Source organism: Phalacrocorax aristotelis, chromosome 1 (assembly GCF_949628215.1).
Source record: "Phalacrocorax aristotelis chromosome 1, bGulAri2.1, whole genome shotgun sequence".
Lineage (NCBI taxonomy): Eukaryota > Metazoa > Chordata > Aves > Suliformes > Phalacrocoracidae > Phalacrocorax > Phalacrocorax aristotelis.
The window spans coordinates 205,149,777-205,177,524 of NC_134276.1; the positions used below are offsets into that span (position 1 = coordinate 205,149,777).

Consider the following 27,748-nt stretch of genomic DNA (forward strand, 5'->3'; position numbering starts at 1 on the left):
AGTTTGACTTGTAAATATACCTCTCAAAAGCCAAGGATACATCCCCAAAACTTAGAGATGAGTGCATTTTTTTTAGTTAGCTGATAAAATTCTGCCTCCAGTGGAATAACTACATCCCTATGAAAATGCAGTAATAAGTTGGAAGATCTGAGTTGTTCTTCATATTTCCATCAGCAAATCCATGTCAGGTCTCTGGCAATCCAAACAACTATCCTGTGGTGTAAATTTCTCATATGCAAAAACCTTTCACTTAAGACTTTACATTTTCTTTCTCAACTTTTTAGACTTGAACCACTGGATCTTAAAAGTCATTTGCCTTTGGAAAAATCCATTAAAGTCTAAAGGATGTTTAATGATCTTTAGGAAAAGATTAAGTCTAACCACTGCTTTCAGAATGGGAATCTGAAAAATAAATTTTATTCAAATGTAAGATGTCTTTAATGTTTAAGCTGAACCTGGTTAATTAAGGAAAATAATCATCGTCTGTTGCTGGGAAAAAAGCTGCCTCCTGTGTTAAAAAAACCTTTATTTCAACACTCTTCAAATCCTATGAGTTTATTTAACAAAGGAAAAACAGACTAGCAAGCTTAATTTAATTCTGTGGTTTAATGACTAATAAGAATGTGTATTGCATTTATTTTCCAGGAATGTTAATATAGATCGTTTAGACACATAAGAAGAGTTGTAACAGCACAGCTCATCCCTGAACAATGCTCAGTGAGTGACTGTGGTTACTACCATTAGCAGAAGTCTTTGAGATTTGGGCCTGTAACTAAGTTTATTTACAGATGGGAAAATCCTTCTATGTACATTCAAGAGACGCTGAGCCTTATCTATGATTTTGTTACTTCAATCTTCTGCCATATAAAGTAAGCAGAATCTGAGTTTCTTACTTTTGTGTTGATGTACTATAAAAAAGTCAAAAAAGGGGCCCTAATATTTTCCTAGAATAGTGCAACTGATACAATGTGTACCGTAACTGATAACTCTGAGTTACCCTGCTGTATAAAAGCTCAGGTTCCTGAAAGAAAATTTATGCGCTTTTTTTATTTCTGAAGCTAGACAGCGTGCCTTGCCAGTCAAAAAGAAGAAAAGATCTGCTTCAGCTACACAGCTATCAGTCCTACTCCTGAAGAGGGCGGAAACATCTGTGAGAAATCACCCCCTTTGTACTTTCTCTGCAAATATTTAGCTTTTAGAAAGAAAATGGGAAGAGTGAGAAGAGAGATGTGTCAGTGAGAAGGTAGAACCTACCTACTGTGATACTCCCTGTTTTGGTCTGAAGGCTGGTGTTACCTGTTAGGAAAAGAAAAGGGGAAAAACATGGTAAAAGCATATTCTTTAACTGGTTTCTGAAATCATAACAAAGACTAAAGTAATGTGATCCTATACAAGAGCATTATAGCTGTAGTAATATATATAATTTGCATATAAAAGCAAAATAGAATAAAACCCACTTATATTGCTTGAATATTACCACTTTACAAACAAATATCCCAACACATGGGTAATAATGAAGTGATTCCAGAGAAGAAGAACACTGAGTAAAGCTTAAAGGCACAGACTGGATGTTGGGGGGTGGACAGGGAAGCAGAGGTATTGCAAGGCCAAAGCACAAGATTTTCTTACTTTATTTTGGGCCAAATTTTTAATTTTTTAAATTGTTCTGATGCCTGCAACATCACTATGGATGATTTAAGTAGTTCAGTAGGATGAGCCACAAAAGCTGTTTCTATTTTCCTTTTTTATATACATACATATGTACATGCCCCTTCCCTCTGGAGGTTTTTTTTCCTTTATGCTCAAAGGCTACTTCCTGGACAATTGCTTAAAAAAAAAAAATGAAAAAAAAATCACTGAACATTATCTAGTCCCTCCAAGCTTATTCTTATGTGCATGATGACCCATTGCCAAGTTTTCATTGGATTCACCAAGATCTGAGTGTGTTGGGCAAACTGGAGAATACCAGACAGTGTATAAAGCATAAGACATAGAATGGTCTCCTACTGACCCTGCATTACTTTGAACAGGTACTGGTGTTTTATCCTTAAATCTCAAAACACATACTCTTCCCCATTACCTATGGTATCAAGAAAATCTGGAAGGAGGACTGACGTACCTCGTAACAGAAAAGCCGTCTATGCTGCTAACAGTCTAACAAAGTTGGTAGAAAATTCCATAGTTCTATGTATGTTACATGTAGAATTGACTCCCAAAAAATGATTTAAATTAAAAAACTAAACCACAACATGTCATTCCTGCCACTCCTTCATTCTCCCAGGAGTATAACAAATTGAAAAATATGGTTGATCACAGTAATTTAGTAATACACAGTATTCACAATAACTTTCAGGTTTTTTGGGAGGGGCCTTTAAAATTTGCAAATGGATCAAGATCTGCTCCCATCTTCTGTAATTACACAGCAGTGAGCAGCCGTTAGGGCAGGATGCATTCCACTGAGTATGACCTGTAGTGTTTTTCTTAGCAGTCCATGAGCTGAAAGCTAGGAAAGAAGCCTACCATCAACAGTCTTAAATCCATCATTTCAAGCACATACTGCACAAAAATACTTAGGGGTTCTGAAAATCAGAGTTGAAACAAACCCATAATTCAATGAGCTTGAAAGACGTTTGGCTTTACTGTTTGCTGTTTTTAAAAGGCATACTATAATTATTCCCCCCTTTTCCCCATTTTATCACGATTAATACTTATTCTTGTACAAGCTACAAAAAAAGCCTAGGGTTCTGTCAGGTAGCAACTCCGATGGAGCTGAAGCTAGATTATACTCTGTCTGAATATGGCCCCTGGGACTTGTGGATTTACTGGTCTGTTCTTTGTTTTTCTGGAGTTTTTCTTTTCTGTTTGCTAGGAAGGTCCTTGAAAAATATTAAACATTAAGAAATCAGACTCCTATTAACCACAAACTTATATGGCAGATACAACTAATGTTGTGTAATGCAAACATACTAGTGTGATAGGCTCACTTCAAACATTTAGCTAGAACAAAATTGCTTTTAAAGCAGACAGGAATGTCCCACTGTGTTGTGACCTGCACTGTCTACAGACAGTGCACAGAAGTGTACTTTTGGTAATGTACTTCTTCCATGAAGGCCAACAATTAATGTACAGTTTTTAAGTTAGCCAAGGGCAAAGAGAGAAAGACTTGACTAGAGGTAATCACTAGGTCAACTAGAAAGCTCAATGACACCTGACAGCTGTAATGCCAGTGACAGAAACTGATTAAAATGACTCAAAACCAATTTCTTCAAATTAATGCATTATTAATTTGCCATAAAACAATGAATCATGCAGAAGAGCAATTAAGAATTCCTACATGCATATCCTCTTACCTTTACCTTTTTTTAATTTGCAAGACTGGTTAGATTCAATAAGGATCATTTACTCCCTTCCCTTCAGTCGTGGGTTGGACTACAGAAAAAATCGTGTTTACCCACTGGTATTTCCATAGGGATCTTAATCCCCCATTCCAAAGGCATCTTAAATATTTTAGTGACTTCAGATACATACAGTGGGATCAGCCCAGTTCTGGACATTTCAATCTAGCTGTCTTATCAGATCTATGAATTACTTAGATTTTACATTAAAAGGTGCCTGCAAAATGCAAGCTATTCTGTTATTTTAAGACAGCATTTCTCAAATTTCCTTTAGTGTGAGTAAAATTTACACCTTTTCAGAGATAGTATTTTTTAATATGAAAATGTTTAAGAAAGATACCTTTAAGTAAAATCTTAAACTCTATCTATTAAGTTTTTAAATTACTCGTAAAGTAGAAACACAACATTATGCACTGAAAGGAATTAAATCTAGACAACATTAAAAAGTGATATAAACTCAAGTTAAATTAAGTATCAAATATTCAAACTACCACTGCTATTCGCCCTGCTAACACTGACACAGGTGTTCTATTAAAAAAAAGCATGACAGTAATTTTTATTTCATAACAAAAATAGCAGTTTCAACGACATTAAATACATGGTGCACATAATATACACTCACCTTCTTTAAAAATAAAAGGATCAGACAATCTTTTGTCTTTTGCTTAAGGACTGCAGTACAGAATCGCTACAGTGTTCTACACAGTCAGTTTTAGTCTTTCAGGTCCTGATTTTAATTCCATTCAGGCCCTTCCTGAGCCAAGTTTGCACTCAAGCCTGGGCACTGACAGTGTTGGAATCGTACAGCCCAAGTTCAACTACAAAATGGGTCTCAGGAAGGTTTGTAAAGTTTGTGTTGCCCTGAGTTCAAAGTTCTCTGTGCAAAAGCAATGAGGTCTAGCTCAGTTTTGTGCACAGATGTGCTGATTTTATGCCAACTGTCATAACAGCATACCGTCAGCTATAGCAAAATAGTGGGCTTAATTGCCCAAGAAACAATCTGTCCAAGTGTTTACAAATAAAGCTACTACTAAAATTGAGCTACCTCATAAGCAAAGACTAGAAGTGAAAGCGACCAACTTTCTTCTAACATAAAATTATAATCCGAGTTTATATTTTCTACTTTTGTGTGTGTACACAATAAAATAATTTAAAAGACTTGAAAATGTATTTGCTTTTACTATCAAAACATGACTGAGCATGATATTTTGCAGAAAATATTTTTCTGAAAAAACAGAATACAAGGATCAAGCAAACGTTAACGTGCAATTGTTTTTAAAAGAAACAGCTAAAGTAATGTCAGAGGTGTTCCAGTCCCATTTAGTAGAGAGCTCATGAAAATAACCCTGAAGTAACATAAGAAGTGTCTGTGTAATCTGGATACAATTCTATTTGTTTTCACATTGTTCTTCAGCTAAGCGATAATGAGGCATTACTAAGGAAGAAAGTCACTAACCTCAGCAGTTATCATTTCATTTTTTTTTCCCAAGAAAACAAAAATAAACTTTTGGATGTGCACAGAGGCAAGAACATGCTTATAAACTGGTCCTTCCATAGTATCATCATATCAGGTTGAAGTTTGGGGGGGAAAAAAAACCCAACTGAAACAAAACAGCTTATCAGACAGAAGTACCAGTAACAAGTCTACATGTTAGAAGAATACAATAACAAGAAGAAGAAGAATTAAAAAAAAACCCCAAACTTACTTCAGCCTATGCATGCTGAAGTGAACCTTACCTAACAGGTTTAGAAACCAGTCTTAAATTTACTATAAATGGACAAAGGACTTGCTCCTTTAAGGAAGAAACGAGAGTCATTTCTCAAGCAAGATGACATGACACCACAGAATTAGTAAGAAATTTCAGAAAATTGTTTATAAGGCATATGGCTAGAAATCTAGAACTTTGACTGTCCTGAGTGTAATCTTCACTCTTTGTACATCCTCCAGTTTGTTTTACTCAAGGTCAAATCACCACAAACTCATTACAGCACAGTCAGAATTCAGTGGGAATTTTGTTAAAATAGAAATGCACAACAGATTCCAGCCCTGACTGCTGTTTATATAAAACACACTCAGGTTAATTAGTTTTAGTTCTAGGCAAAGGACACTAAAGGGTGGATGGATTAGAGACTTTTTTTCCCAATCAAAGAAGAGAAACTGTCACCACTCTATTAGCACAGGGTGCCAACACACACACAGAGACCATTTTTACTGAAGACTTGAAAATATGGTCAAGTTCTACCATAGTTCTTAGTAGGTGCTGTAAGAGTTAACTTCTCCTGTGAAGAAAATAAAGGGTGAGGAGAGGGGAAGAGAAGCTTTTTTATTACTTTTAGTATAATTTTTATTGCTGAATTTTAAAATATTTTGACAACCTTAGTATGTGTGATATGTATCTTTCCTATAATATATACTTGTCACTATTTCACAAGTGCACTTATAAAATTGTTTTTAAAAACACAGTATGCTATATGGCAAGTTAATTCTCATCAATTCGGCCTCTAACAAATACAGAACAGTTTTGCTCATATACTGTGCGCAGTTGATTTAGTGACAGTCTATAACATGAGTCCATTTGTTGCTGTGAACATTATGTATACTTTCAAAGCACTAAAACTTTTGTTTCCCTAACCATGTGACAGTATTTCTTCTTACCATGAATACTTCCCAGCAGAATATCACCAGCAACTGAAGACAGAGATGATGATTCTGCATAGAGATACTTAGTTTTCAGCAGCCCATCTTCAGTAGATATGTTGATGGATGTCCCCTGCAGCTTCTCTATATTCACACTCTAAGAGAAATAAACTTAAATAAGCATAACAGAAAACTTGTCATCACAGTTTGAAAAGGCAGAAGGAAACAACACTATTAAGAGGCAAAACAAATGGAAAGCAGTTGTTGGTGCAGAACAAGCAGAATCAAGTTCTTAGTTAAAAGCTACACAAGACAGAACAAAAAACTTGTTCATCCAAGAGCTCTGACCAACAAGTTAATAATTCTTTGCAACATTCCTATGATTCATTACATCCATCATACAGGTGAAGACCCCAAGTAATCAAGCAGTTGAAAGAAAAATTTATTTTTAAAAACCAAGATAAAGCATTTTGAAAAGAAAAAAGATGAGTTTTAATAGTGAAGACTTAACTTTCATATGGCATGATGACACTTTCATATGGCATTATGACACTTGAATCATTGATACCACCAGATACATAAACACCCACTGTCTTGGTTACATACAGCTATTTATGCAGATTTTTAATTGGCTCACTTTGTAGACACAGCTTTGGTGAAGATTTGGAAAAACCACAGTTGCTCTTTTTCTCCGTATAATTGTTCCTATCACCTCAGCTATTCAGGCCTCTATTCTTGAACTTAAGTCTCAAGCTCTACAAAGCCTTGGAACACGAGGGATAAGATCTCCATTTCTACTTCTTTCCAATAGAAATGGAGAGAAATGGTAAGATTTGAAAAGTTGCACTACGGATAGATTTGGGGAATAAGAGGTGATAGATGAGATTATCTACATACAAGTAACCAGCCGTGTGACACAAACTATGACTACCTGAACAAAAAACAGAACAAATCACATGCTTGCACAACTACCACATGAATTTAATTCTATTCTTCCTCAGTTAAACTTGATTTATGATGGAATCATGCAATAGCTCATACTTTACCCCCATTCAATTTGGTTTTATTTTGCTTACGCAGACTTTAAGTAAATTACACAAAATCCTTATTCATTACATGAAATGATATACGGCCTTCTAGAACAAACTGTGCCTTATGTCAATTTATCTTTAAATCCACTTTTTCATTTTAACGTTGTCATCTTGTGGAAAAAAGTTAATACAAGAAAATAAGCCTGCTGACCCTTCCAGTGTTATATTACATAAAGAATAATCTATGGATGAAGTAAGAGGTATTCTGACAAACAGCAGCTAGTGTTGCACAAACTCCATGCTTACGTCCCAAGAAGGAAGCTGAAGAGGCTGGTTCAGTATGGACTATATGACAGTGTCATGGTTTTAGCTGGGATAGAGTTAATTTTCTTCACTGCAGCTGGCATAGTGCTGTGCTTTGGACTTAGTATGAAAATAATGTTGAGATAACACACAGATGTTTTAGTTGTTGCTGGGTAGTGTTTGTACTAGTCAAGGGCTCTTCTAGCTTCCCATGCTCTGCCGGGTGCACAAGAAGCCGGGAGGGGAGGGGGCACAGCTAAGAGAGCAGATTCAAATTGGCCAAAGGGACAATCCATATCATGTAACGCCATGCCCAGTATGTTAACTGGGAGGAACTGGCCGGGGGAGGGAAGCAGCAATCGTAGCTCAGGGACCGGCAGCATTGGTAGGCGGGTGGTGAGTGGTTGTATTGTTTGTGGTTTTGTTTTTTTTCCCTTTTTCCCTTTTCCTTTTTATTATACTATTGTTACTGTAATTATAATAAAATAATTATTACTATAATAATAATTATTTTATTTAAATTATTAAACTGTTCTTATCTCAACCCACAAGTGTTTTCCTTTTTGCTTTTGCTCTTCCAATTCTCTCCCCCATCCCAGAGGGGTGGGGGAAGTGAGCAAGCGGCTCCTTGGTGTTTAGTTGCTGACAGACAGGCAAATTATACTGTGCCTTTACCAATCCACACATACTGAGCTTTACATCAGATTTACACCTGAAGTCATAAGATTACAGAATGGACTCTTGTCTTAAGACTTTTGACATGATGCTACACTACACAGTAGGTCTCCAAGTCTGTAACAAGATACATTAACCTTTAAGACAATCTGGTGATCAAAGCGCTGTGCTAGAATTAGAGATATGGGACAGTCAATACCTACAACCTGCACATGATGCTGCTTAGAACTATGCTACAGAATCTAAGCACCAACAGCAAACAAAACCAATGATATTAGGGCATAATTTGTCACTACCAAAAGTGACAGCAGTTCAGCTTTTCAGTGCTTCTAAAAAAAACTCTGACAAACAGAGACCTTAATAAATATGTCTACATTGCATCTGTCCTAGCAATGTTTCCCGCAGAGTACTCCACTACTCCCTCACCCAGGAGGGCAAAGCGTAAACCTGCTGTGGCACATGGCCAAAGCAACAAGAGAAAAGCCACTGTCATTTTAGGGTCTATGACCTAAACCTGAATTGTATTAAATTAATTGAATTAAATGACTTGCAGACATTTCCAGTTTTAGCAGGGCCATCATTGCTATCAGCACAATGAAAACAGAGGGAGGTACACTTTAACGGGGGGAATAAAATAAAAATATCTGCATAGTTTGGATGCAAACTGGCTGCCTTGTGGCATTCCTGAATGGTAAAATAAAAGCCCAAAGAGCACACCATAGTAACAGATGTAGCAAGTTTTGACTCTGTTTAGATATTTATCTTATTTAAATATTATGAAGCGCTTTATTATAAACAAGCTCACATACCAACTCATTTTATTTATCAGCCTCAATTACCTCTCCTAAAAATGCATAGCAATAGCGTTGTCTCAGCACATGATAAAATACTTAGTCAGCTAGTTACTATAAAAAAATAAAATGAAAACTACCAATACAATGCACATTTGTTTCAGAATAACCCAAATTGCAGGGTGGAGAGTCAGGCTGCTCAAGTATAAGACTGAAAAAGGTATCCTAGATAGGAAAAGCATGAAGGAAAAAAATAGGATTGTTTTTTACTGAGACTAAGTAGGTTTTCAGTCCCAAATTGTTTTGGGACTCTCATGAACTTTTGGCAGAACATAGATGTTTGGCTCTGCTAAATAAGTGTTATAGAAGAAGCCCCATGGCACAGATTATCTAATGACTCCCCAGTCAAACGAATTTATTTTTGTCCATTGAACCACCAGGTTTTCTGGAAAAATTCCCTCCCTTGAGAGTAGAACGTTGGGAGTCACAGTTACTGAGACTGACCACATGCTCAAGTTCCATCAGCTTCCTACACTTTAAAGCAAAAACATCAGTCTATCTTTGTAAATCAGACTGAGAATGTTTTTGCACCTGAACACATTTTCAATACAAAAACTAACACCTTGCTATGTTTAAATACGAGATAAATGACTCCTTCCCCACACATTCCTCCTCTTGTCCTTCCTTTTTGTGCTATCCTTGCTCAAATGTTTTACGAGCGTCTTCTCCATCTTCCCCCTTTAAAAATATTCTGTGTTTCTCAAGTGCCTAGTGCCTTTTACCAGAGCCTTTCCCTCCCCACCTCCAGGAGGCGGCTGGAAATGCTGACAGAGCCATAATTACATAATGATGACCACAACTGATGGAAGAAACATCTCATACAAATACACACAGGAGATGTAAGGCTGATGTAACAGAAGTGGCCAACTGAGAAATCTCACACTGTCCTTCCTAACTACACAGCAAAGTTTAAAGAGTATTTCAGTAACATAAGCCAAAATATTGTTCCATAGCTGTAAATTTCTGTTAAAATGACCCACTTTACTCAAGGTACTACAGCTCTACAACTGAAAGAGTGGCTTCTAGCAACATTACAAACTACAAAAATATTGATGTTCATAAAGAAGTACTTCAACTTAATCTGCATGAAGTTTGTTTTGTTATTTCAGAAGGACAGTGTCTGAAAAAAAGTGAGATTTTTAATCAGCATTTAAAGACTCAAAGCAAAACAATTATTTCATTAATGATATTTTCACATAGATATAAATGTAATTATTTTTCTACCATCCATGTGTTTTGATCAACACCAGCAAGATGCTAGCTGAAATGAACACCATGGACTGCACTGGTGTAGCAAACTAGTTTGGGAGCAGCACAACTCTGAAGACCACCATGTTGTGCACAGCAGGAATTCACAGCAGTCAAAGCACTTCCTAAACTGCACTCAATCTTCTTCACTGGTAGAAGGCAAGGATTCGTTTTCAGATCCTTCCAAAAGAAGCCCTCTGCAGGAAGACAGATGACATATCAAGAAAGCTGTAAACTACCTCCGCCCCGTTCTGCTCCCTGTGGCTGCTAGTGCCTTAGGATGGACCCTAACTCCACTAACAGTCCCAAGGGAACTGCCAATTGATTAGCACTGATCATGCAACTGTGGCATTAACAGAGCATGTCACAGTCAGACCTTAACCATTCTGCTTTATGCTGGGAGGTCTTGCTGGGGTAAAATAAAGTCCATGAAGAAATATCAGTCATAGAAACATTTAGGTTGGAAAAGACCTTTAAGATCATCGAATCCAACTGTTAACCTAGCACTGCCAAGCCCACCACTAAACCATGTTCTTAAGCACCACATCTATATGTATTTTAAAGGCCTCCAGGGACGGTGACTCAACCACTTCCCTGGGCAGCTTGTTCCAGTGCTTGTCAACCCTTTTGGTGAAGAATTTTTTCCTGATATCCAACCTAAACCTCCCTCGGTGCATTTTGAGGCCACTTCCTCTCATCATATTGCTTGTTACTTGGGAGAAGAGATTGACACCTGCCTCACTACAACCCATTTTCAGGTAGTTGTAGAGAGCAATAAGGCCTCCTCTCTGCCTCCTTTTCTTCAGCCTAAACAACCCCCAACAATAGGACAGCTACAGCAGCCTCTGGGCTCTTTTGTACACAAAAGGCAGGCTAGGATCCACTACAAAGAAATGCAGGTAATTTAATGTTGACAGGTTTTGGAAAAATCCAGTGGCATGTTGCTTAGTTTACAGCAGGACATTAAGAACAGCTCACAGCTGACTATGTAAGTGAACATATACACCTTGTAGATTGGGTTCTGACGTAACAGTGCCAAATGGCACTTCACAGGGGTGATTTTGTACTTGTAGAACTTAATAGCTCAGTCTCAATTCTGTTCTTGGCTAGGGAGAGCTACCTGCACTCTTTCTGATTCTTCCAAGTGCTGCTGGTTTTAAGGGTACCTAATGATTCTGATAGAGTACTGCATGCATCCAAGCTATATCCAGTCTTGGCTTCGCTCCCCATGTTCATATAGCAATGATTCAGCTCTAATGGAGCCTAATGCAACCAGTTGCATGGACATTATGATGCCTAAACATTCAAGCTGAGCCTAAAAATCAGACTGGGTGTGAGAAGTGTAGTATTATGTAAGGGAGCCTAGCTCTACATTATTTTAAATAATGGAGAATGGAGTATGGCAAAAACAAAACTAGATTAGAGTAGTGTGATGTCTGTCTCATACTGCCACCTGCTGAAAAAAAGCAAGCTACTTCTCTAGGAAACTAATCTTGTTATGACATGTAATTATATTTCCTCAGATACAAGGAAACCCACAAAACCTTCTACTCTTCCATTCTCACAATCATATTACGCTGGAAGTGTACAGCATGTACAGATATCAAGCCACTATTCATGAGACACTAAAACTCATGGGTCTATTGCAGAATCCAGGATATCTTAGATATCAGCCAAGTAAGAAGTTTAAGTGTGTTGTGAAGGTCTACACAGGTAAAGCTAACAAGCTGTATCAGCTAACACAACCTTTGTGCTGATGGAATGATCGTGTGCTTATTACTGCTCTTTCTGTGGACCTAGTTTACTAATCCAAATCAAGCATAAGATAAGATAGTTTAATTAAACAGACAAGTATAAGTTAACAGTGAATTGACAATTGACCAATGAGGGTCATTCAATATTCTTCAGCACATTCTTCAAAATTTAGTCATTTTTCAACAGACAAGCTGAATAAGCCATTTAAGAGAAAGTTTTATTTCTTACTTACACCCTTCTCCATTGCACATATATCTGTGTTTCCATAAAGTGTTCCAAGACCAATTACTTTGCCACCATCTGTCCGTATATCAATTTTATGACTCTGAAAAAAAGGTTTAAAAATCATATGGTTAGGATAATCATAATTAGAAAACAAGGTACCTTGTTCTTCAGGCTGTACCACAATAACCACCTTGGATGACAAACTTCCATTTTACTGTGCAGAATTCTTCCCAAGATATTGCCAAATGTGCTGTTTTGAGTTTGACTCCACTGGAAATAAACAAGTCACCTTTCTTTGTAACCAGAAACACAAGGGAAAATGACGAAAAGAAACCCTTTATTCTCAATACAGGTGGAGGGTTTTTTGTTTTGTTGTGGTTTTTTTTTTTAAACTAGAAAAACATTCATTCAGTGTATATTAAAATGAGCAGCAGGGAAAGACGGATCTTTGTGTTTCATTTATGCTCCATCCAGAAACCAAGGTATGCATATACCTGGTGCTGCAGCAGATGAGGAACACAAGCTGGCAGTGAGAAATGAACTTGCAAACTGGAGCCTTTCAGTGACTGGAAAACTACAGCGTCACTGAAGTCTGTAGGATAACCATATATATACACACATGAACACACCACAGAGCTACTTATGCTTGGAGTAGTATGTATAGCCATGAACTTCCGTGGATGGATACCAGTACATACCTTAGGTCTACAAGTAGAATGAGATCTACAGTATTTCACTCCAATCAGATTCAAATTCAAATTAGGAATTTTGCACACATCTGCATTACAGTCTTAAGTTTTTCACAAAGAAACCAGGTTTCAAGTAAAAAAAATGCTATAGCCCTTATACCTTTCAGCTGCTGCTGCATACAACTCACAAGAATGTACAGAAATACACACAAACTAATCTTAGAAAGACAAAAATAATAATAAAAAAACAGGCCTTGAGAGTAAAAACCAACCATTAGTATGAGGGGAGATGGGAAAAAAAATTTAAAATCAGATTTAAATAATGAAAATGTATTCATAAGCTGCAACATCAACAAATCTGACTTTAAGAAGTCTACAGATCTCAACAGCAAAGCTCTTTTGTTTAATTTCACTAGCATGAACATTGGAATAACGCTGAATTAAAAAAATATTCTGCATTTTTTATACTTAAAGCTAGATAAGCTTCCCGCACACACATTCCCCCGCCTTCATTTTCCCATACCACCACCTCCATTTTCAGATATACTTGTTTCTGTTGCAAAGAGTATTATTCCTGCAGATGGTATTTAATTTAGGATGCCATCCATTATATTTGACAATCAAGCATATAAGAAATATTCAAGATCTTTAGATTAAACACCTGTCTGGATAAGCCATAATAAATTGCATTAGCTAGATCTAATCAGATGGCAACAAGATTAAGGAGTTTTTAGAATATATATATATTCATTCTAAAAAAATACATGAAATCAAGTTTCCTATATGGAAAACATGGACTCATACTGCTCTGACACATTTCTGATGAAACATCAAGAACCAGAAGTTTCATGGGGTTTCATAACACAGGAGGACCTCTAGAGCAGTGTTTCTTAATTTGTGTCCCAAGTCTTCCTTTCTCCTCTTCGTTTAAGAGACACCCCCACAGTAAAATGCAATGCCCGTAGCTTGAGACTACAGTAGTGCCTCAGACCTTATAAAGGTTGTAAATAACTCGGCTGTTCAGTTAAGCTTCTACACAAATATAGTAGACGATTCTCTCCAGATACAGTAAACAGGATTACAGGATTAAGTTAAATTAGATGCTTCAGCCAGACATTACAGTTCCTCTGAGGCAGCTACATTAGGTACGTTATCAGAATAATGGTTGAAGAGGAAATCCTCCAAGCGTATAACTTGAGGAAAATACCACAACTCATATGATTAGAAGAATTAATGTATAGCAATGACTGACTTACCAGCATTGCTACTGATAGTTAAGTAAAATAAAACCATGACATACAGACTTATTTCCTCAATCTTTTTTTTACTCTATCATTTTTGAGATAGAAAAATCTTTGATAAGACACAGGTCCCTCAACTTTTTTCCCCAGAATTATTAGACTATCCCTACCCTCTTAAAAAACAGCCTTTAAGAGGTAGGTATCAATAGAGGCATCTAACAGACCGCAGCATTTGCTGAGAGAGGAAGCAAGTTATAGTGGTCAAGTAGCTTTTTCATTAAGCAGGAATATTCCACTAGCTGAAAGAAAGAAGCACCAGTTTGTCATAGGGCTTCTTCTAGCAAGGAAGAAAGGTTTGAGTAAGGAAAAGGTAAAAGGCTGTCAAGGCCATGACAGATGCTAAAAGAAAAACAGAAGAATGTGTTCAGTTCAAAGAAAGGAAGGACAGTGGTACAGGACTTTTAACAGAACAGACTCAGACATGGTGTGTCATTAGGAAGCGTGGCAGGTCTTCCACTGATTGTGCATGAGACAACTGGAAATTCTTGTTATCACTGGCACAGTCAAGGAGTCAGAAGTAATCATTGAGCATAGAAAGAAAATGAAAGGACCTTCTTGGTCCCACTGCTAAGTTGATGAACTGTAGTAAGAAGCGGGGGAAAAAAATTAAAAAGAAGCAGCACTGCTTTCTCAATAAAGAATTTGGGAATAATTTATGATCTGAAGAAGACCTAGAAGCCATAAATGTATTTTGGAATTACTGCTGCTATCTGTTGACCTAGAGACTTGGAAGAAGAACAACCACCACCAAAAAAAATATAGATCTCAGTAAAACAGCCCTCAAGACATCTCACTGGCTGGGTAATGCCTACCACACCAAAAGTGCCAGTCAAAATCCATTAAAAACACTCATGGAATACTCTGTTCAATTACTAGCATGCATGATTAAGGAAAGTAGGCGTCAAATTTCTAGGTGTTCTGTAAAGACACCATATAATATACCAAAAATCTGCAAGTCTCTTGAATTACAAGTTATCCAAACAACTTCTTGCAGTCTGTGGCAAGTTAAAAGAATTAGCAGTTGTGAAGCTGTTTGCTGGTGCTCTTGAATAACCCCCACATGACCACATTTTTTTATTTATTTAAAGCCATTGATCAACAATCTTTTGCTCTCTCCTCTAAAGAAAGGGTCTCCTGCTTTGCTTGTCAATGAGGTTTGTGGACAGCATGACAGTGAAGTAACATTAAACAGCTCTTTAATCTATCCAGGGGAGGGCAGTATCACTTCAGTTTGCTCAGTAAAGCACATTCCCTAAAGGGGAATCAGCTCCTGTGCTGCACTACAGAATCTAGTCTGTAAGATGTTCAGCAGCTTTGAAAAAACCCAAAAGGTTAATAGTTCTGCTTCTCTGCTAATACAGATTATAATTCCTGAACCTATATTAGAAAAGTTGAGTTACACCTGCCTTACTAGAACTACAGTGCTTCTTAAAAACAACATTAGACTAAAAACTGATTGTACGGCTAAGAGATACTGTAACTGAACAATTGTTTGCTCTTGCAAACACATACATCACTGGTAATTTCAATTCAAAACCTTCATCTCACTACTTCAGAGTCAACAAAACCAAGAGTGGTAACATACTTTTTCTAATACTGTAATGTAGAAGCCATCACAGAAACCAGAATAAAGACAAACAATCACCACTCACAACCCAAAAGAATACTTAATGTAACTATTTTGATTAAAAAAAGCCAAAGCTTTATAATCTACCAAAGCTTTGTTTTAACAGGAGTTTCATTTGAAATCTGCAGTTCCTTCTGGATACTTAAAATTTTAAATGCCTTCTGGGACAAGGCCACTCCTCATCTGAGGCTTAAGGGAGCAAAGAAGCTTCCTGTCACCACCAACGTAGTGGACACACTGAGACACGTGCACAAGGAAAGGATCATCTTTTATACTTGTAGTTTTCCTGACATTTTTTGTCAATCAGACAAGGCTCAAAGTTGACAGAGGAAAAAAGCAACACCAAGCTCTTCTAAATTATGATGAGGCTGTGGAGGAGTTGGTCTCAGAGGCCCTAAACTGGTGATTTTCAGCTGCCTTTTCAGTTCATTAGAGAGTACTGTTTCATTGCTACTTGAAATCTCAAGGAAAATAGAACTTTTTCCCTTTTAAAATGCAACATTTTCACATCTCAGATTGTATATGACAAAAAAATGCCCACAAAATAAGTTAGCCGTCTTTCCTCAAAATCCTCTTTTTCCATGACATCACAAAAAATTCTTGACAATCGTGATGGCATGCTGTGATTACTGTCACTATTGTTGGCCCAAACTACCTTGTTTTCTCATATGATGTAGTTTCTCATGTACTGCTGTTATTATTACATGAGTAATTTTTAACCAAAGCTTTAGACATCAGTAACACATATAGTAGTTAACTTTGTCAGATTTTTAGTTACCTTTTTAAGAGTAATACGGTCAATTACACAGAATGTGGAAGACACAACTTGTCTGTAGTTCACTGAACATGGAGTAAACTTACCTATATTGTATATTAAATGTCCCTTTCAGTTCAGTTTCCCATATGTGCACTATAAAATTTTCTCCTACCATGGTAGAGAAAAATGTTGAAAGATTTTTCATACCTCAAAAGTGCTCAAACTTAGGAATTACCCTATTTGAAAAGCCCTCCTTTTGAACTTTGACCAATTCCTGCAGGTATAATCCCAATTGTTCAAGTGAATTTGATTCTAAACAGCACCTCAGATATACTTTGATTATTTCTACAAAAGCCTAAGTCAGCAAACCTGAAGCCTTAAGACTGAAAGAACAAGGTCATGACCATGATATATACACTATTTATCAGATATATTTCAGTCAGGTATTTTGGACATGTAATGTGTAATTTACAATTGAAAATTAACCTAAAGAGTTTGTTAACAGCACTGATAGATTAGAATTATTTAAAAAAAAAAACAAACCACAGGAAAAACCATGAGCAGCGTACTGCAAAGTACTGACTGAGCAAGCATAACTATTAACCTTGACAGAAAATCCCAGTCTGGTTTTTGGGGTTTTTTTTGAGGGGTGGGAAGGGCAGATATCAGGCTTACTGCTGTCATTGTTTCTGCTGGCTTTGGCTATCATCAAAGGTACCTGGACTTCTGACTCCACATTATTTAGTGTATTGACTTTGTGTCATAACTGTATGCAATAAATAAAGGTGAGATGCTACACACATAGTAACACTTAGAAATATCAGAGTACTTCTCACCTCCAGAACTAGTATTTAAACTTCTATACTATATTCCACCACACAATCCCTTTTATAACATTGATGGAGTGAGGGAGGGTTCTTTGTACCTTTATTGACTGCAAGACACTAGTCCCCTTCTCCGTTTCTACGTTGCAGTTGTCACATTCTATTTTCTGAATCTTCACACAGCCAGTCCCTGATGTTTTGATATCCAAATCTGGAATTAAAAGATTTTTATTAATAACAAAATGAGAAGAGTCAGATCTATTTAACATAGTACTTGATCACTTTATTTAGTGGCTACATATAGTAGGGAGAAAAAGCTTCTTTGTCATTAAAGAACCCTCTTGCAAAGTTTGGACACATACTTTCAATTGCATGACCAGTCAACATCAAGAATTGACACTGAAAATTTTGTAAGTCTGTGTATAGTCATCCAGCTTCAGGAGAGAACATTAAATGGCAGCAAAGTGACTGTGACATCTGGCAAGGAATCAGCAGGGTGTGGTCCTTTAGTGAAGTTTTGGGTTGGGTTTTTTTTTGGGGGGGATGGGATGGGGGGACAGGATGGGACACACAGACACTGGTTTTTTTTGTTTTTTAAACCCTCTCCCAAACTGCACCTCCATCTCAACGCCACCCGAGTCATCAATTTTGTTAGCAATTCTACTGAGACATTTGGGTGCCCTGACATGGGTATTGGGGTGGAAAGGTTGGCAGGTTGTTTGAGGCCACACATAGAGTAATAAGATTCAACAGGACAAATAGAGAGGTCTTGCTTAGACCTATGCTGCTTCAGCTAGCAAGAAGTGTAACACAAAAACAGGAACACAAGAGCTTGCATGTGTCATTCTTCCCTAGTCTTCTGGAAGGCCTGACTTACTCCCCTGGCATGAAGAAGCATGTTTGCCTCAAGTATCACCTCACCTTATTACTGTCCATAGGCTCCTGCAAAGAAATGTGACTAGGTCTTATAGATAACTTATCAAGGGAGTAATTTGTGGGCTCATAGCGCTTCACGCAGGAGCAGCAAAAGCATTTTTCTGCCACTTGAGTTCACCCAACTTCCAAAAAAAAGGTATCGTGAACAAGATTTTAATCAAACCATATGTTTCTTAAATTTAAGTAAACTCTAAGATAGGTTTTGAGGCATGTAAAAGCGCAAACACAGTTGGTGACTATCATCAGAGGCCTGAGAGCCAGCATCACAAGGTTTTATGTTGGTAAAGCTTAGACAGTTTCACCAGACTAAAAATATCTGAGTGGTATCTGAGCTATTTCAGTTTGATCGATGCTGATCGACAGGTTCTGAAGTCAAGACAAAACTTTTCCATAAAGTTTTACTTCTCAGGGAGCAGTTGGATTATTTAAATGTAGTTCCCAGAGAGACACAAATAGAGGCATTCTCCAAACATCTATGTCTGAAACAGTATGTCCCTGCACAGCACAAACCTGGAGAGTTCAAAAAGAAAGCAATATTTTTGAATACAAGCTGTCTTGCTCAAAACTGCTCAATTCACCCACTGGAAAACTGCATTGTCCTTGAGAGGATCTACATCCAAGACTTCTGCTATTTTCCCTTCTGAGAAGGGAAACCAGGGCACTAAAGCAAGCTTCTGGCCAACAGAACCTGGTCCTGATGGGTGACTTCAACTACCCAGACATCTGCTGGAAGAATAATATGGCAGCTCACAATGTCATCCATCAAGTTCCTGGAATGTATAGAGGACTGTTTCCTGATACAAATGTTAGATGTGCCAACCAGAAATGAGGCACTGCTGGACTTGCTATTCACAAACTGAGAAAACCTGCTTTGTAATATCTCGGTTAGTGATAGCCTTGGCTGCAGTGACCACAACATTGTGGAGTTCGGGATCCTGGTGACTGTGCTGAAGGTGACCTCTAAAACAAGGGTTCTGGATTTTAGAAGAGCAAACTTCAGCTCATTCAGGACTCAGTTGGGAGGGATTCGATGGGAAGCTTCCATGCGAGACAAAGGAGCTAGTGAGAGCTGGCAGTTCTTCAAGAACTCTCTATTGGAAGCACAACGCCAGTTTATCTCCTACAAAGGAAAGGGAAGTAAGGAGAGCAAGAGGCCCCCTTAGCTCAACCATGACCTCCTGGGTCTACTCAAATACAAAAGGGAAGCATACCAGAGGTGGAGAAGTGGAGGATTATCCATCGAGAGCTACAAGGGCATTGCCAGAGCGTGCAGAGATGCAGTTAGAAAAGCAAAAGCTCAGCTCGAATTGAAACTGGCTGTAGATGTCAAAAATAACAAGAAAGGTTTCTTCAGGTATGTCAACCATAAGCAGAAAAAGAAGGAAAACATAGGCCCACTGTTAAATAGAAAAGGAGAGTCAATCACCAATGATGTTGAAAAGGCAGAGGTCCTCAACACCTTCTTCACCTCTGTCTTTACCAGCACTGTTGGGTCGCAGGTTTTGGGAACAAAATTGCCGGTTGATCCAAACACCGACCCACCATCAATGAAGGAAGAGTTAGTACATGAATCACTACAGGAGCTTGACTCCTACAAATCAATGGGCCCTGATGCCATCCACCCAAGGGTGTTGAGAGAGCTGGCTGACATCATTGCAAGGCCACTCTCCATAATCTTTGAGAAGTCATGGAGAACGGGGGATGTCCCACAGGACTGGAGGAAAGCAAATGTTACCCCTATCTGTAAGAAAGGCTCGAGGGAGGATCCAGGTAACTATAGGCCCATCAGCCTTACTTCAATCCCTGGGAAAGTTATGGAACAAATCCTCCTGGGGGCCATCAAAAGTCAAATGGAGCACATGATTGGGAAAAGCCAACATGGCTTCACTAAAGGCAGATCGTACTTGACAAACCTGGTGGCCTTCTATGACAAAGTGACTTGCCTGGCTGACATGGGGCGGGCGGTGGACATTGTCTACCTGGACTTCTCCAAGGCCTTTGATACTGTCCCCCACAGTCTCCTCCTGGAGAAATTACTGTGTTGTGGCCTAGACAAGTGGTCTGTGCAGTGGGTGGGGAACTGGCTGACAGGCCACACCCAAAGGGTGGTGGTAAATAGCTCCTTTTCTAACTGGCAACCTGTCACTAGTGGAGTCCCCCAGGGATCGATATTGGGCCCAATGTTATTCAATATCTTTATAAGTGATCTGGATAATGGCATCAAGTGTAGCCTGATGAAGTTTGCTGATGACAGCAAGTTGAGTGGGGAAGTAGACACTCCAGAAGGGAGAGCTGCTCTGCATGGAGATCTGGATAGGCTGGAGTAGGCCAGCAAGAACCTTATGAAGTTCAACAAGGACAAGTGTAAGGTCATGCACCTGGGAAAACATAACCCGGGAGTGCAGTACAGACTGGGATCCACCTGGCTGGAGAGCAGCTCTGTCAAAAGGGACCTGGGGGTCCTGGTGGACAGGAAGCTCAACATGAGCGAACAGTGTGCTGCTACGGCCAAGAAGGCCAACAGGATGCTGGGCTGCATCAAAAAGGGCATCATCAGCAGAGATGAAGAAGTCATTATCCCCATCTACTCAGCGCTTGTCAGGCCACACCTGGAGTACTGTGTGCAGTTCTGGTCCCCACTGTACAAAAAGGATGTGGACAGGCTGGAAGGGGGCCAGAGAAGGGTCACCAAGATGATCAAAGGACTGGGAAGCTGCCATACAAGGATAGGCTGGGAGAACTGGGTTTGTTCAGCCTTGAGAAAAGGAGGCTCAGAGGGGATCTCATCACCATGTACCAGTACTTAAGGGGTAGTTACAAAGAAGATGGAGACTCCTTTTTTACAAGGAGTCCCATGGAGAGGACAAGGGGGAATGGACACAAGTTGCTCTTGGGGACATTCTGGTTGGACATGAGAGGGAAATTTTTCACAGTAAGGATAGTCACCATTGGAATAATCTCCCCAGGGAACTGGTTGACTCGGCCACGTTGGACACCTTCAAGAGTCGTCTGGACAGGGTGCTGGGCCATCTTGTTTAGACTCTACTCTTCCTAGAAAGGTTGGACTAGATGATCCCTGAGGTCCCTTCCAACCTGTGATTCTGTGTGTGATTTATAAGAATAACGTTACTAAAAACTTCTGATCCTGTAGGGCATATTATAGCCATCATTTGAAAGACAGATTAGTAGTGCAATCCTAGCTGTATCAAAGACGGGTGCCAAAAGAGGACACAGAAGCCTGGGGATTCATGAGCATGCTGCTGAGAAATACCAGGGATTCCTGGAAATATACTTTGTGTCTTGATCCTCTGCAGTCACAGCGCTTTGCTAGCCTTGTTATATCGAAAATTAGTGGGCAAGGAATGGAGCCCCTCTGTCTTACAAATAGGCTTCCTGAAGCAAGAATAAATGACTCCACAAAGAGACAGGCCAAAAGCTGGATTACATTGCTAACAAAACTTCAACAAGGAAGGAGGGACAGGATACAATCTGTTTCAGTGCCAAAGCTCCAAAAATAGCTAGTTTGATTCCTCCTTAGCAAAGATGAGGGCTGAAGCCAACTTCGGCCACAAAAACCTCGAAGAATGCATGAAGATCTTTGAGGTGCAAAGGCCCTGTACTGGAAATAAAGGTACATAGGGAAAAATAACTTTGGTATCAGAATGTAGGCAGGGGTACCACAGAAACATCACGTTAAGCTATATTTGAAATAGACTGAAAAATTACTTCTTTTAAAGTGACTCAGCAGCCCTGAACTTCATGATGATCCACTTCTCTGCTTGTAGAGGAAGCTTACCAGTAAGTGAGTATGAATGTAAAATGATTCAGTCCAGGAAAAGCTATTTATTGAGGGCATCAGACTATAGTATTTTCTACTCTGAGGCTGTAAGTCTGCCACACTTAGGAGTAGACATTGATGATCTTTTTTCCAACTTGTTAACATGCTAACACTTCAGAAAACTACACTGTTGAAAACATTCACATTTGCTTCCCACTAATATTTAAGAAAAATAAGAAGCAGAAACAGGCAGTTCATGAGGTTAGGTTCTCCCCTCATATAAGCAGGCAGAAAAATTGTTTAAGAAAAATTATGATTTTGGTAATTCATAGAAACATTCAAGACCCATACATTCATTCAGTTTGCTTAGTTAGTTCCACAAGAATCTACAGTATTTAGCCAAAAAGCTAAGTGATCTCATGGACTTAAATAAGATTAATATGGAAGAGTTAAGTTTGCCCAAGGAGAGAACAGATAATAAAATCAAACAAATAAAAAATTAAAAAATCCATCCTGACTTACAAGTGGGCCTAGACCAGGAGTGCTTGATCCTGCATCAGACGGGACAGAGCTTTCGTATTCTACTCTGTGATGCTTGGCTACCATTTCAACAGTCATGGTTCTCCTCCTTGACTTTGGCATAGAAGCCTCTGCTCTTTTCACCAGAGTATAACACGAAAAAAAAGCATTGGAAGAGTTGGCCGAAGGAGGTTGTGTAGTCTTCCTTCTTGGACGTTTTTGAAACCAGACTGGATAAAGCCCCGAGCAGCCTCCTCTGACCTTGGAGTTGTCCCTGCTTTGAGCAGGAGGTTGAACTAGAAACTTTCTGAGGTCCCCTCCAACCCACATTATCCTATGTTTCTAACATAATATGTACGCACTAAAGCAAAATATAAGAACCACATGGTAAGACAGGACAGATGAGTCTCAAATTCTGGTTATGCAAGACCTCTGTTGTGTTTACTTCTGAGTACTCAGTCAATGTACAGTAACCAAAAATTGGAGAGCTGGTTTCAGGTTTAGTTAGCCACACGTGGTTTGACAGGCCGAGACACAGGGTTCTCCTTATGTGCTGAGCAGACTCCAAACCTATAGCCATATGCCTACACCATCCCTGGAATAAATAGTTATCGTATACGTATGACCTGAAAGAAAAATAAAGAAGCTAGAGAAATTCATTGACATCCATAATCTATGAAGGTTAAATGTATCACAGAGGATTATCAGATTGTGTATGATATTTAAAGACTACAGCATGAAACTAGACACATTAAGACAGAAATAGAGGATCCTTTAGCACTTGCCCTACTGGGCTGCTTACAAGTTGCCTTTGGTTTAAAATGCATTCTTAAGCTCATCATCTAGCATCTGCTGCACATGCTCTTCAGGGTCTAAGGAGTTTTAGCCAACTTGGAGCTTCCTGGATAAGCTCCAACCTATACTGCGAAAGCTGTTATGAAATGTCACAGCTTCCAAAACCAAGAAAGAACCTAGAATACTGTAAAGACATTCACATCAACTTCTCAACTTCTTACAGCTAAGTGACAGAAAGAGAGTTCAGATAAAACAATCTAAGCAGAACAGAGTTAATACCCTCCTCATGCATTTGAGGAAGGCCAGAAAAAAGCCAAAGTGCTTGAAGAGCAACAACAGTTTCTTTCTGGTTTGAGATGTATTTTTACGAAGGATAAGATCTTTTGCTTATGCAGTGATGTTTAATAGCTAATTTTTTCTTAAGTAAAGAAAAGGAACAACCCAAACACAAACTACTACTCAGAGAACCCAAAAACCAAACCAGAGCTGAAAGGACACTTACCGTAGAACCTCACTGGCAAGTAGCAATTCTACCCAAGTACAAAAAAATATTTATGTTTTAGGAAATGTATCTCTGGATATGCCTGGATAACAGTATGAACAGAAAATACTAACATCACGCTAATTATGGGGTGACAAACAGCAACTAATGGAAGGGGATTATAATCCACAGGCTGTCCAAGGAACCTGAATTGCATGAGCTTACCACAAACCCAAGTGGAACATCTTAGAAACCTACCAACTAATAAAACCTATTTCAAGAAGCAAGGCTATAAGGCAGTCTGCAGGGTTGTCTGATATTCAGAATATAATAAGAATCTCAAGGACAGGACAAAAGCTAAATTATTTTTTGTCCATCAATCAGGATTCATTATTGAGACCTTTAGGAAGGTTCCCCACATTGAAACTCTTTATAAAGGTTGAGATTCTACAGATATTAATACAATGAATTCTACCCCCCAGAGCATAACCAAGTCTGGAATAACAACAATAGTCACTCATGAGGTCCTGGAGAAACCGAAATATTAAATTACTAACAGCTACAGTAAACAGACACACCTGGTACCAGAGCAGTGAAGGGTAATAAATGGGATACTGGGTTTCAGTTTGACTGCTTGCAGTCCTGGGATGGACTCTGTGAATGTATGAGCCAAAGTAATCTTTGCACTTGCCAAACAGGAAAAAAAAACCACAAACCTGTAATAATACAACTGACAATTCTTAGGGAGGAGTCAAAACTACAAAAGTCTCTTGGAGAAGACAGTCCTGGTAAAGTTCAGTGAAAGAGTCAATTAATATACAGGCAACAGCTGATCTCTGTAAGAGAATTAACTTGAATTTTCAGATGTCTTAGACAATAACCGCAGTCCTGTACTGTCTTTTAGCTATAAACTATGCATCATCTTTACCACTACATGAATTTGGAAATCAGCACAAATACCAAGGTTGAAAGGTTTCATCAATGACACTGAGTTATTCAGACTAGTTTAAAACTCACTGACAAATTGCAGAAAGATCTTGGAATACTGCATACTCAGATGATAAAATAACAGGAAATTGAATGGATGGTATGTCTTGTGGGACTCTTTGCCAATAGTCATGGAGTTTGCCAGGAAGCTCTCACCCTGGAACTGCTTACACGTGTAAGTGGACACTCAGAAGACAGACCCACTGAGGGGCTGAGCTGTGTCAGGCTCAGAAAATCCCACGAGCTGAAAACAGCTGACAGCTAAGAGAACACTTAGATGAAATATCATTTATGTTTGTCCTGTTCTTACTGTTCCCTGAGCACCTGTTTACGACTACTGCTAGAGACAGGGCGGTAGGCTAGCTGCACTCATGGTACAAATCAGTATGCCATTCTAACAAAGTAAAGCACACTGAGGGCAGGTAGGGCGAGAAGCCCCTGGTTTTATTTACAGGATGTTTGCCTCTATAGTAGTTGTTAGGAAACAAAAGAGATTGTAAGTTTTTGTAAAAATATTTAAGAAACACCCCTTCAGTTTTCAACAGTGTTCCAAGAAAATTAAAAAAAAGTAAAATATAGGGATGAGTCTGACTAGAAAATGAAGAGAATGCTGCTACAATAAATCCTCAGCACTTCTTCATTTTTGAATGGTATACAGTCCAGGTCCTTCTAAATGAAAACAAGAGCAGAAAAAAACCCAAAACCCAGGCACAGCAGAATTCAAGACACAGGGGAAAAAAGAAAAAAACATAAGAGAAGATAAAGGGTGCAGAATGTCTTTGCTGTAAGGGTTTGAAAAAGTGGTAACCATGAGACTATAACACTGTGCTCTATAAAAGTCACAGATGACATGTATGAAGCATAAGTAGAATGAGATTATTCACCATTTCTCATACCACAATTGTGGCAGAGCATCAAATGAAATAAAGCAGCAGTCTTGAACGACAACTCGAAGCAAACCAAAGGACCGGATTTTTTGTACACTGAAGTTTTTCCAGCATGGTGAAGCTTACTCTGCACTGTATAGGCAACTGCACAAATCTATAGGAGAAAAACCGTAACAATGACTAAAGACAATTCTCACTGGGTCAGGTACTCCCTACACCTCAGCTCACTGAGGGCAATTAGCCTAGCAAGCTTGCCTTTCTCCTTCCGGAAGCTTAGAGTCACTGCCTGTATTTCAGTACAGCACAGATGTTTATTGGTTTCAGCCACTACCACTGCTCTCCTAAGATGTTTGTAGGTTCCGTACCAGAAATCCTGCACAGATTTTTGCCTTGTGCCAAAAAAGATAATGCAAGACTTGTACTAGACAGGGGAGCCCTTCTCAGCATTTCACCTGTATTGTTACCTTCCAGACTTTTTTGAGCCCTGTGGATGGCCACTCAGTGTAACAACTGCTAATGGAGCTGGTAGGAGGTGGTGGATCCCACAAGCGTACAGGCAACAACCCCTGAGCTGCAGGTGAGCACAGCACATGCCAAGGACTGTTGTCTCCCAGCTGAGATGCAGTTATGTGTTTTCTGGAACGCCAGCTGTCAGAGCAAAAGTAAAAGCATGCATTGCAGCCACCACTTAATAGCGTAACTTCCAGCGATAACTATTGCTGACGAACAGGTCAGGGAAAAGTCTTGTATCCAAACACCCAGGAAATCAGGCAACACGGCAAAACCAGGACGTTTTGAGGCTCCTTGACGAGAGGGGGCACGATGCCGTGTCCGAACGCCCGCGGCCAGCGGCAGCAGCGCCAGCAGAGTCCCCGGTGAGCGGGTGATCCCGCCGCCCTCGGGCTCCGTCGGGACAGAGGGCGGGCGGGCGGGCGGGCGGGCGGGCGGGGGGGCGGGCGGGCGGGGGGGTGGGCCGGCGGGCGGGCGGGCGGGCGGGCGGGGGGGTGGGCCGGCGGCCGGGCCTGCAGCCGCCCAGGGCGCGAGGGGACCCCGTCCCCGCTGCACCCACCGAACTTCACCGGCGTCCTGACTTCCACGGCGGCCTTGCTGTCCACGCCGTCCGCGACGATCGCCACCTGCCCCAGCGCCTCGTCGTACTCCACCCGCAGGGGGTCCCGCTGCCGGCCGCGGGGCTGGGGGCTGCCGCCGGCGCCACTAAGGGCCACCAGCACGCGGTCGGCGCTCGGGTAGCGCTGCGGGTCCAGCGGGCGGACACTCACCTGGCAGGGCAGCCGCACCCGCAGCCGCCCCCGCGGGCTGACAGCCAGCGCCCACTCCCGGAGCGGCCGCGGGCCGCCGGCCTCGGCAGAGCCGCTGCAGCCGCGGCGGGGGGCGGGCGGCCGCAAACACAGCCACCCGCCCGCCGCCCGCGCCGCCAGGGGCCCCCAGCGCGGGGGCAGCGCCCTCATGCCGCCCGGCGGGGCCGCCGGCCCCGGGAGCCGCGGAAGGAGCCCCGCGAGGCGGGGCGGGACGGGACGGGACACGGAGCCGCTCCTCGCGGCGGACGGCTATTACCCCCACCGGGTCACGTGCCGCGGCTGCACGCGCGCCGAGGCGGCGGGGCGGCTGGTAAACAGGCGGCGGCCGCTGGCGCGCGCCCTGGCAGCGACGGGCGGCGGCCCCGCCCAGCCCCGCCGCAGAGTCTCCTGGGAGCCGTAGTTCGCCAGCGCCAGGAAGGAACTACAGCCGGGCAGAGTGTTTCTGTGATCTGCTCCTATTGGGCGGCGGGGCGGTATGCCAGAGCCAATTAGAGGCGATGGTGAGGCCCGAGGGCAGCTGTGGTAGGCCGAAGGAGGGTGGGCCAGCGTCGCCATGGGAACGGTGTACGCCGCGGGGCGGGGCAGGGCGAGGCCGGCGGTGGCCCGGAGGGACTTGCGGCGGCTGGGAGCGGGGCTGGGGGAGGTAGGGTCTAGGCCCCAGCGTGGAGGTGGGAAGGGAGCCCTGCGGCGCCGGGGCCGCCTCCGCCCCGTCGGAGGAGCGCCGGGT

At 40.7% G+C, this 27,748-nt stretch overlaps 2 protein-coding genes across 2 annotated transcripts in view; one reads left to right on the top strand and one right to left on the bottom strand.

The window, feature by feature from the left end:
* The window catches only part of FAM185A (family with sequence similarity 185 member A), a 48,262-nt gene extending 20,963 nt beyond the window's left edge, over positions 1 to 27,299 (bottom strand). The window contains exons 1-5 of the mRNA XM_075081454.1: positions 26,772 to 27,299; positions 17,421 to 17,530; positions 12,129 to 12,221; positions 6,052 to 6,190; positions 1,255 to 1,296 (exon numbers count right to left, since the gene is read on the bottom strand). Coding sequence (XP_074937555.1) covers positions 1,255 to 1,296; positions 6,052 to 6,190; positions 12,129 to 12,221; positions 17,421 to 17,530; positions 26,772 to 27,171 — 784 coding nt within the window. The 5' untranslated portion in view covers positions 27,172 to 27,299. The remainder of the gene's footprint in view (positions 1 to 1,254; positions 1,297 to 6,051; positions 6,191 to 12,128; positions 12,222 to 17,420; positions 17,531 to 26,771) is intronic.
* A 128-nt stretch (positions 27,300 to 27,427) lies between these two features.
* The window catches only part of CCDC146 (coiled-coil domain containing 146), an 82,084-nt gene continuing 81,763 nt past the window's right edge, over positions 27,428 to 27,748 (top strand). The window contains exon 1 of the mRNA XM_075081451.1: positions 27,428 to 27,521. Within this exon, the coding sequence (XP_074937552.1) occupies positions 27,497 to 27,521 (25 nt within the window). The 5' untranslated portion in view covers positions 27,428 to 27,496. The remainder of the gene's footprint in view (positions 27,522 to 27,748) is intronic.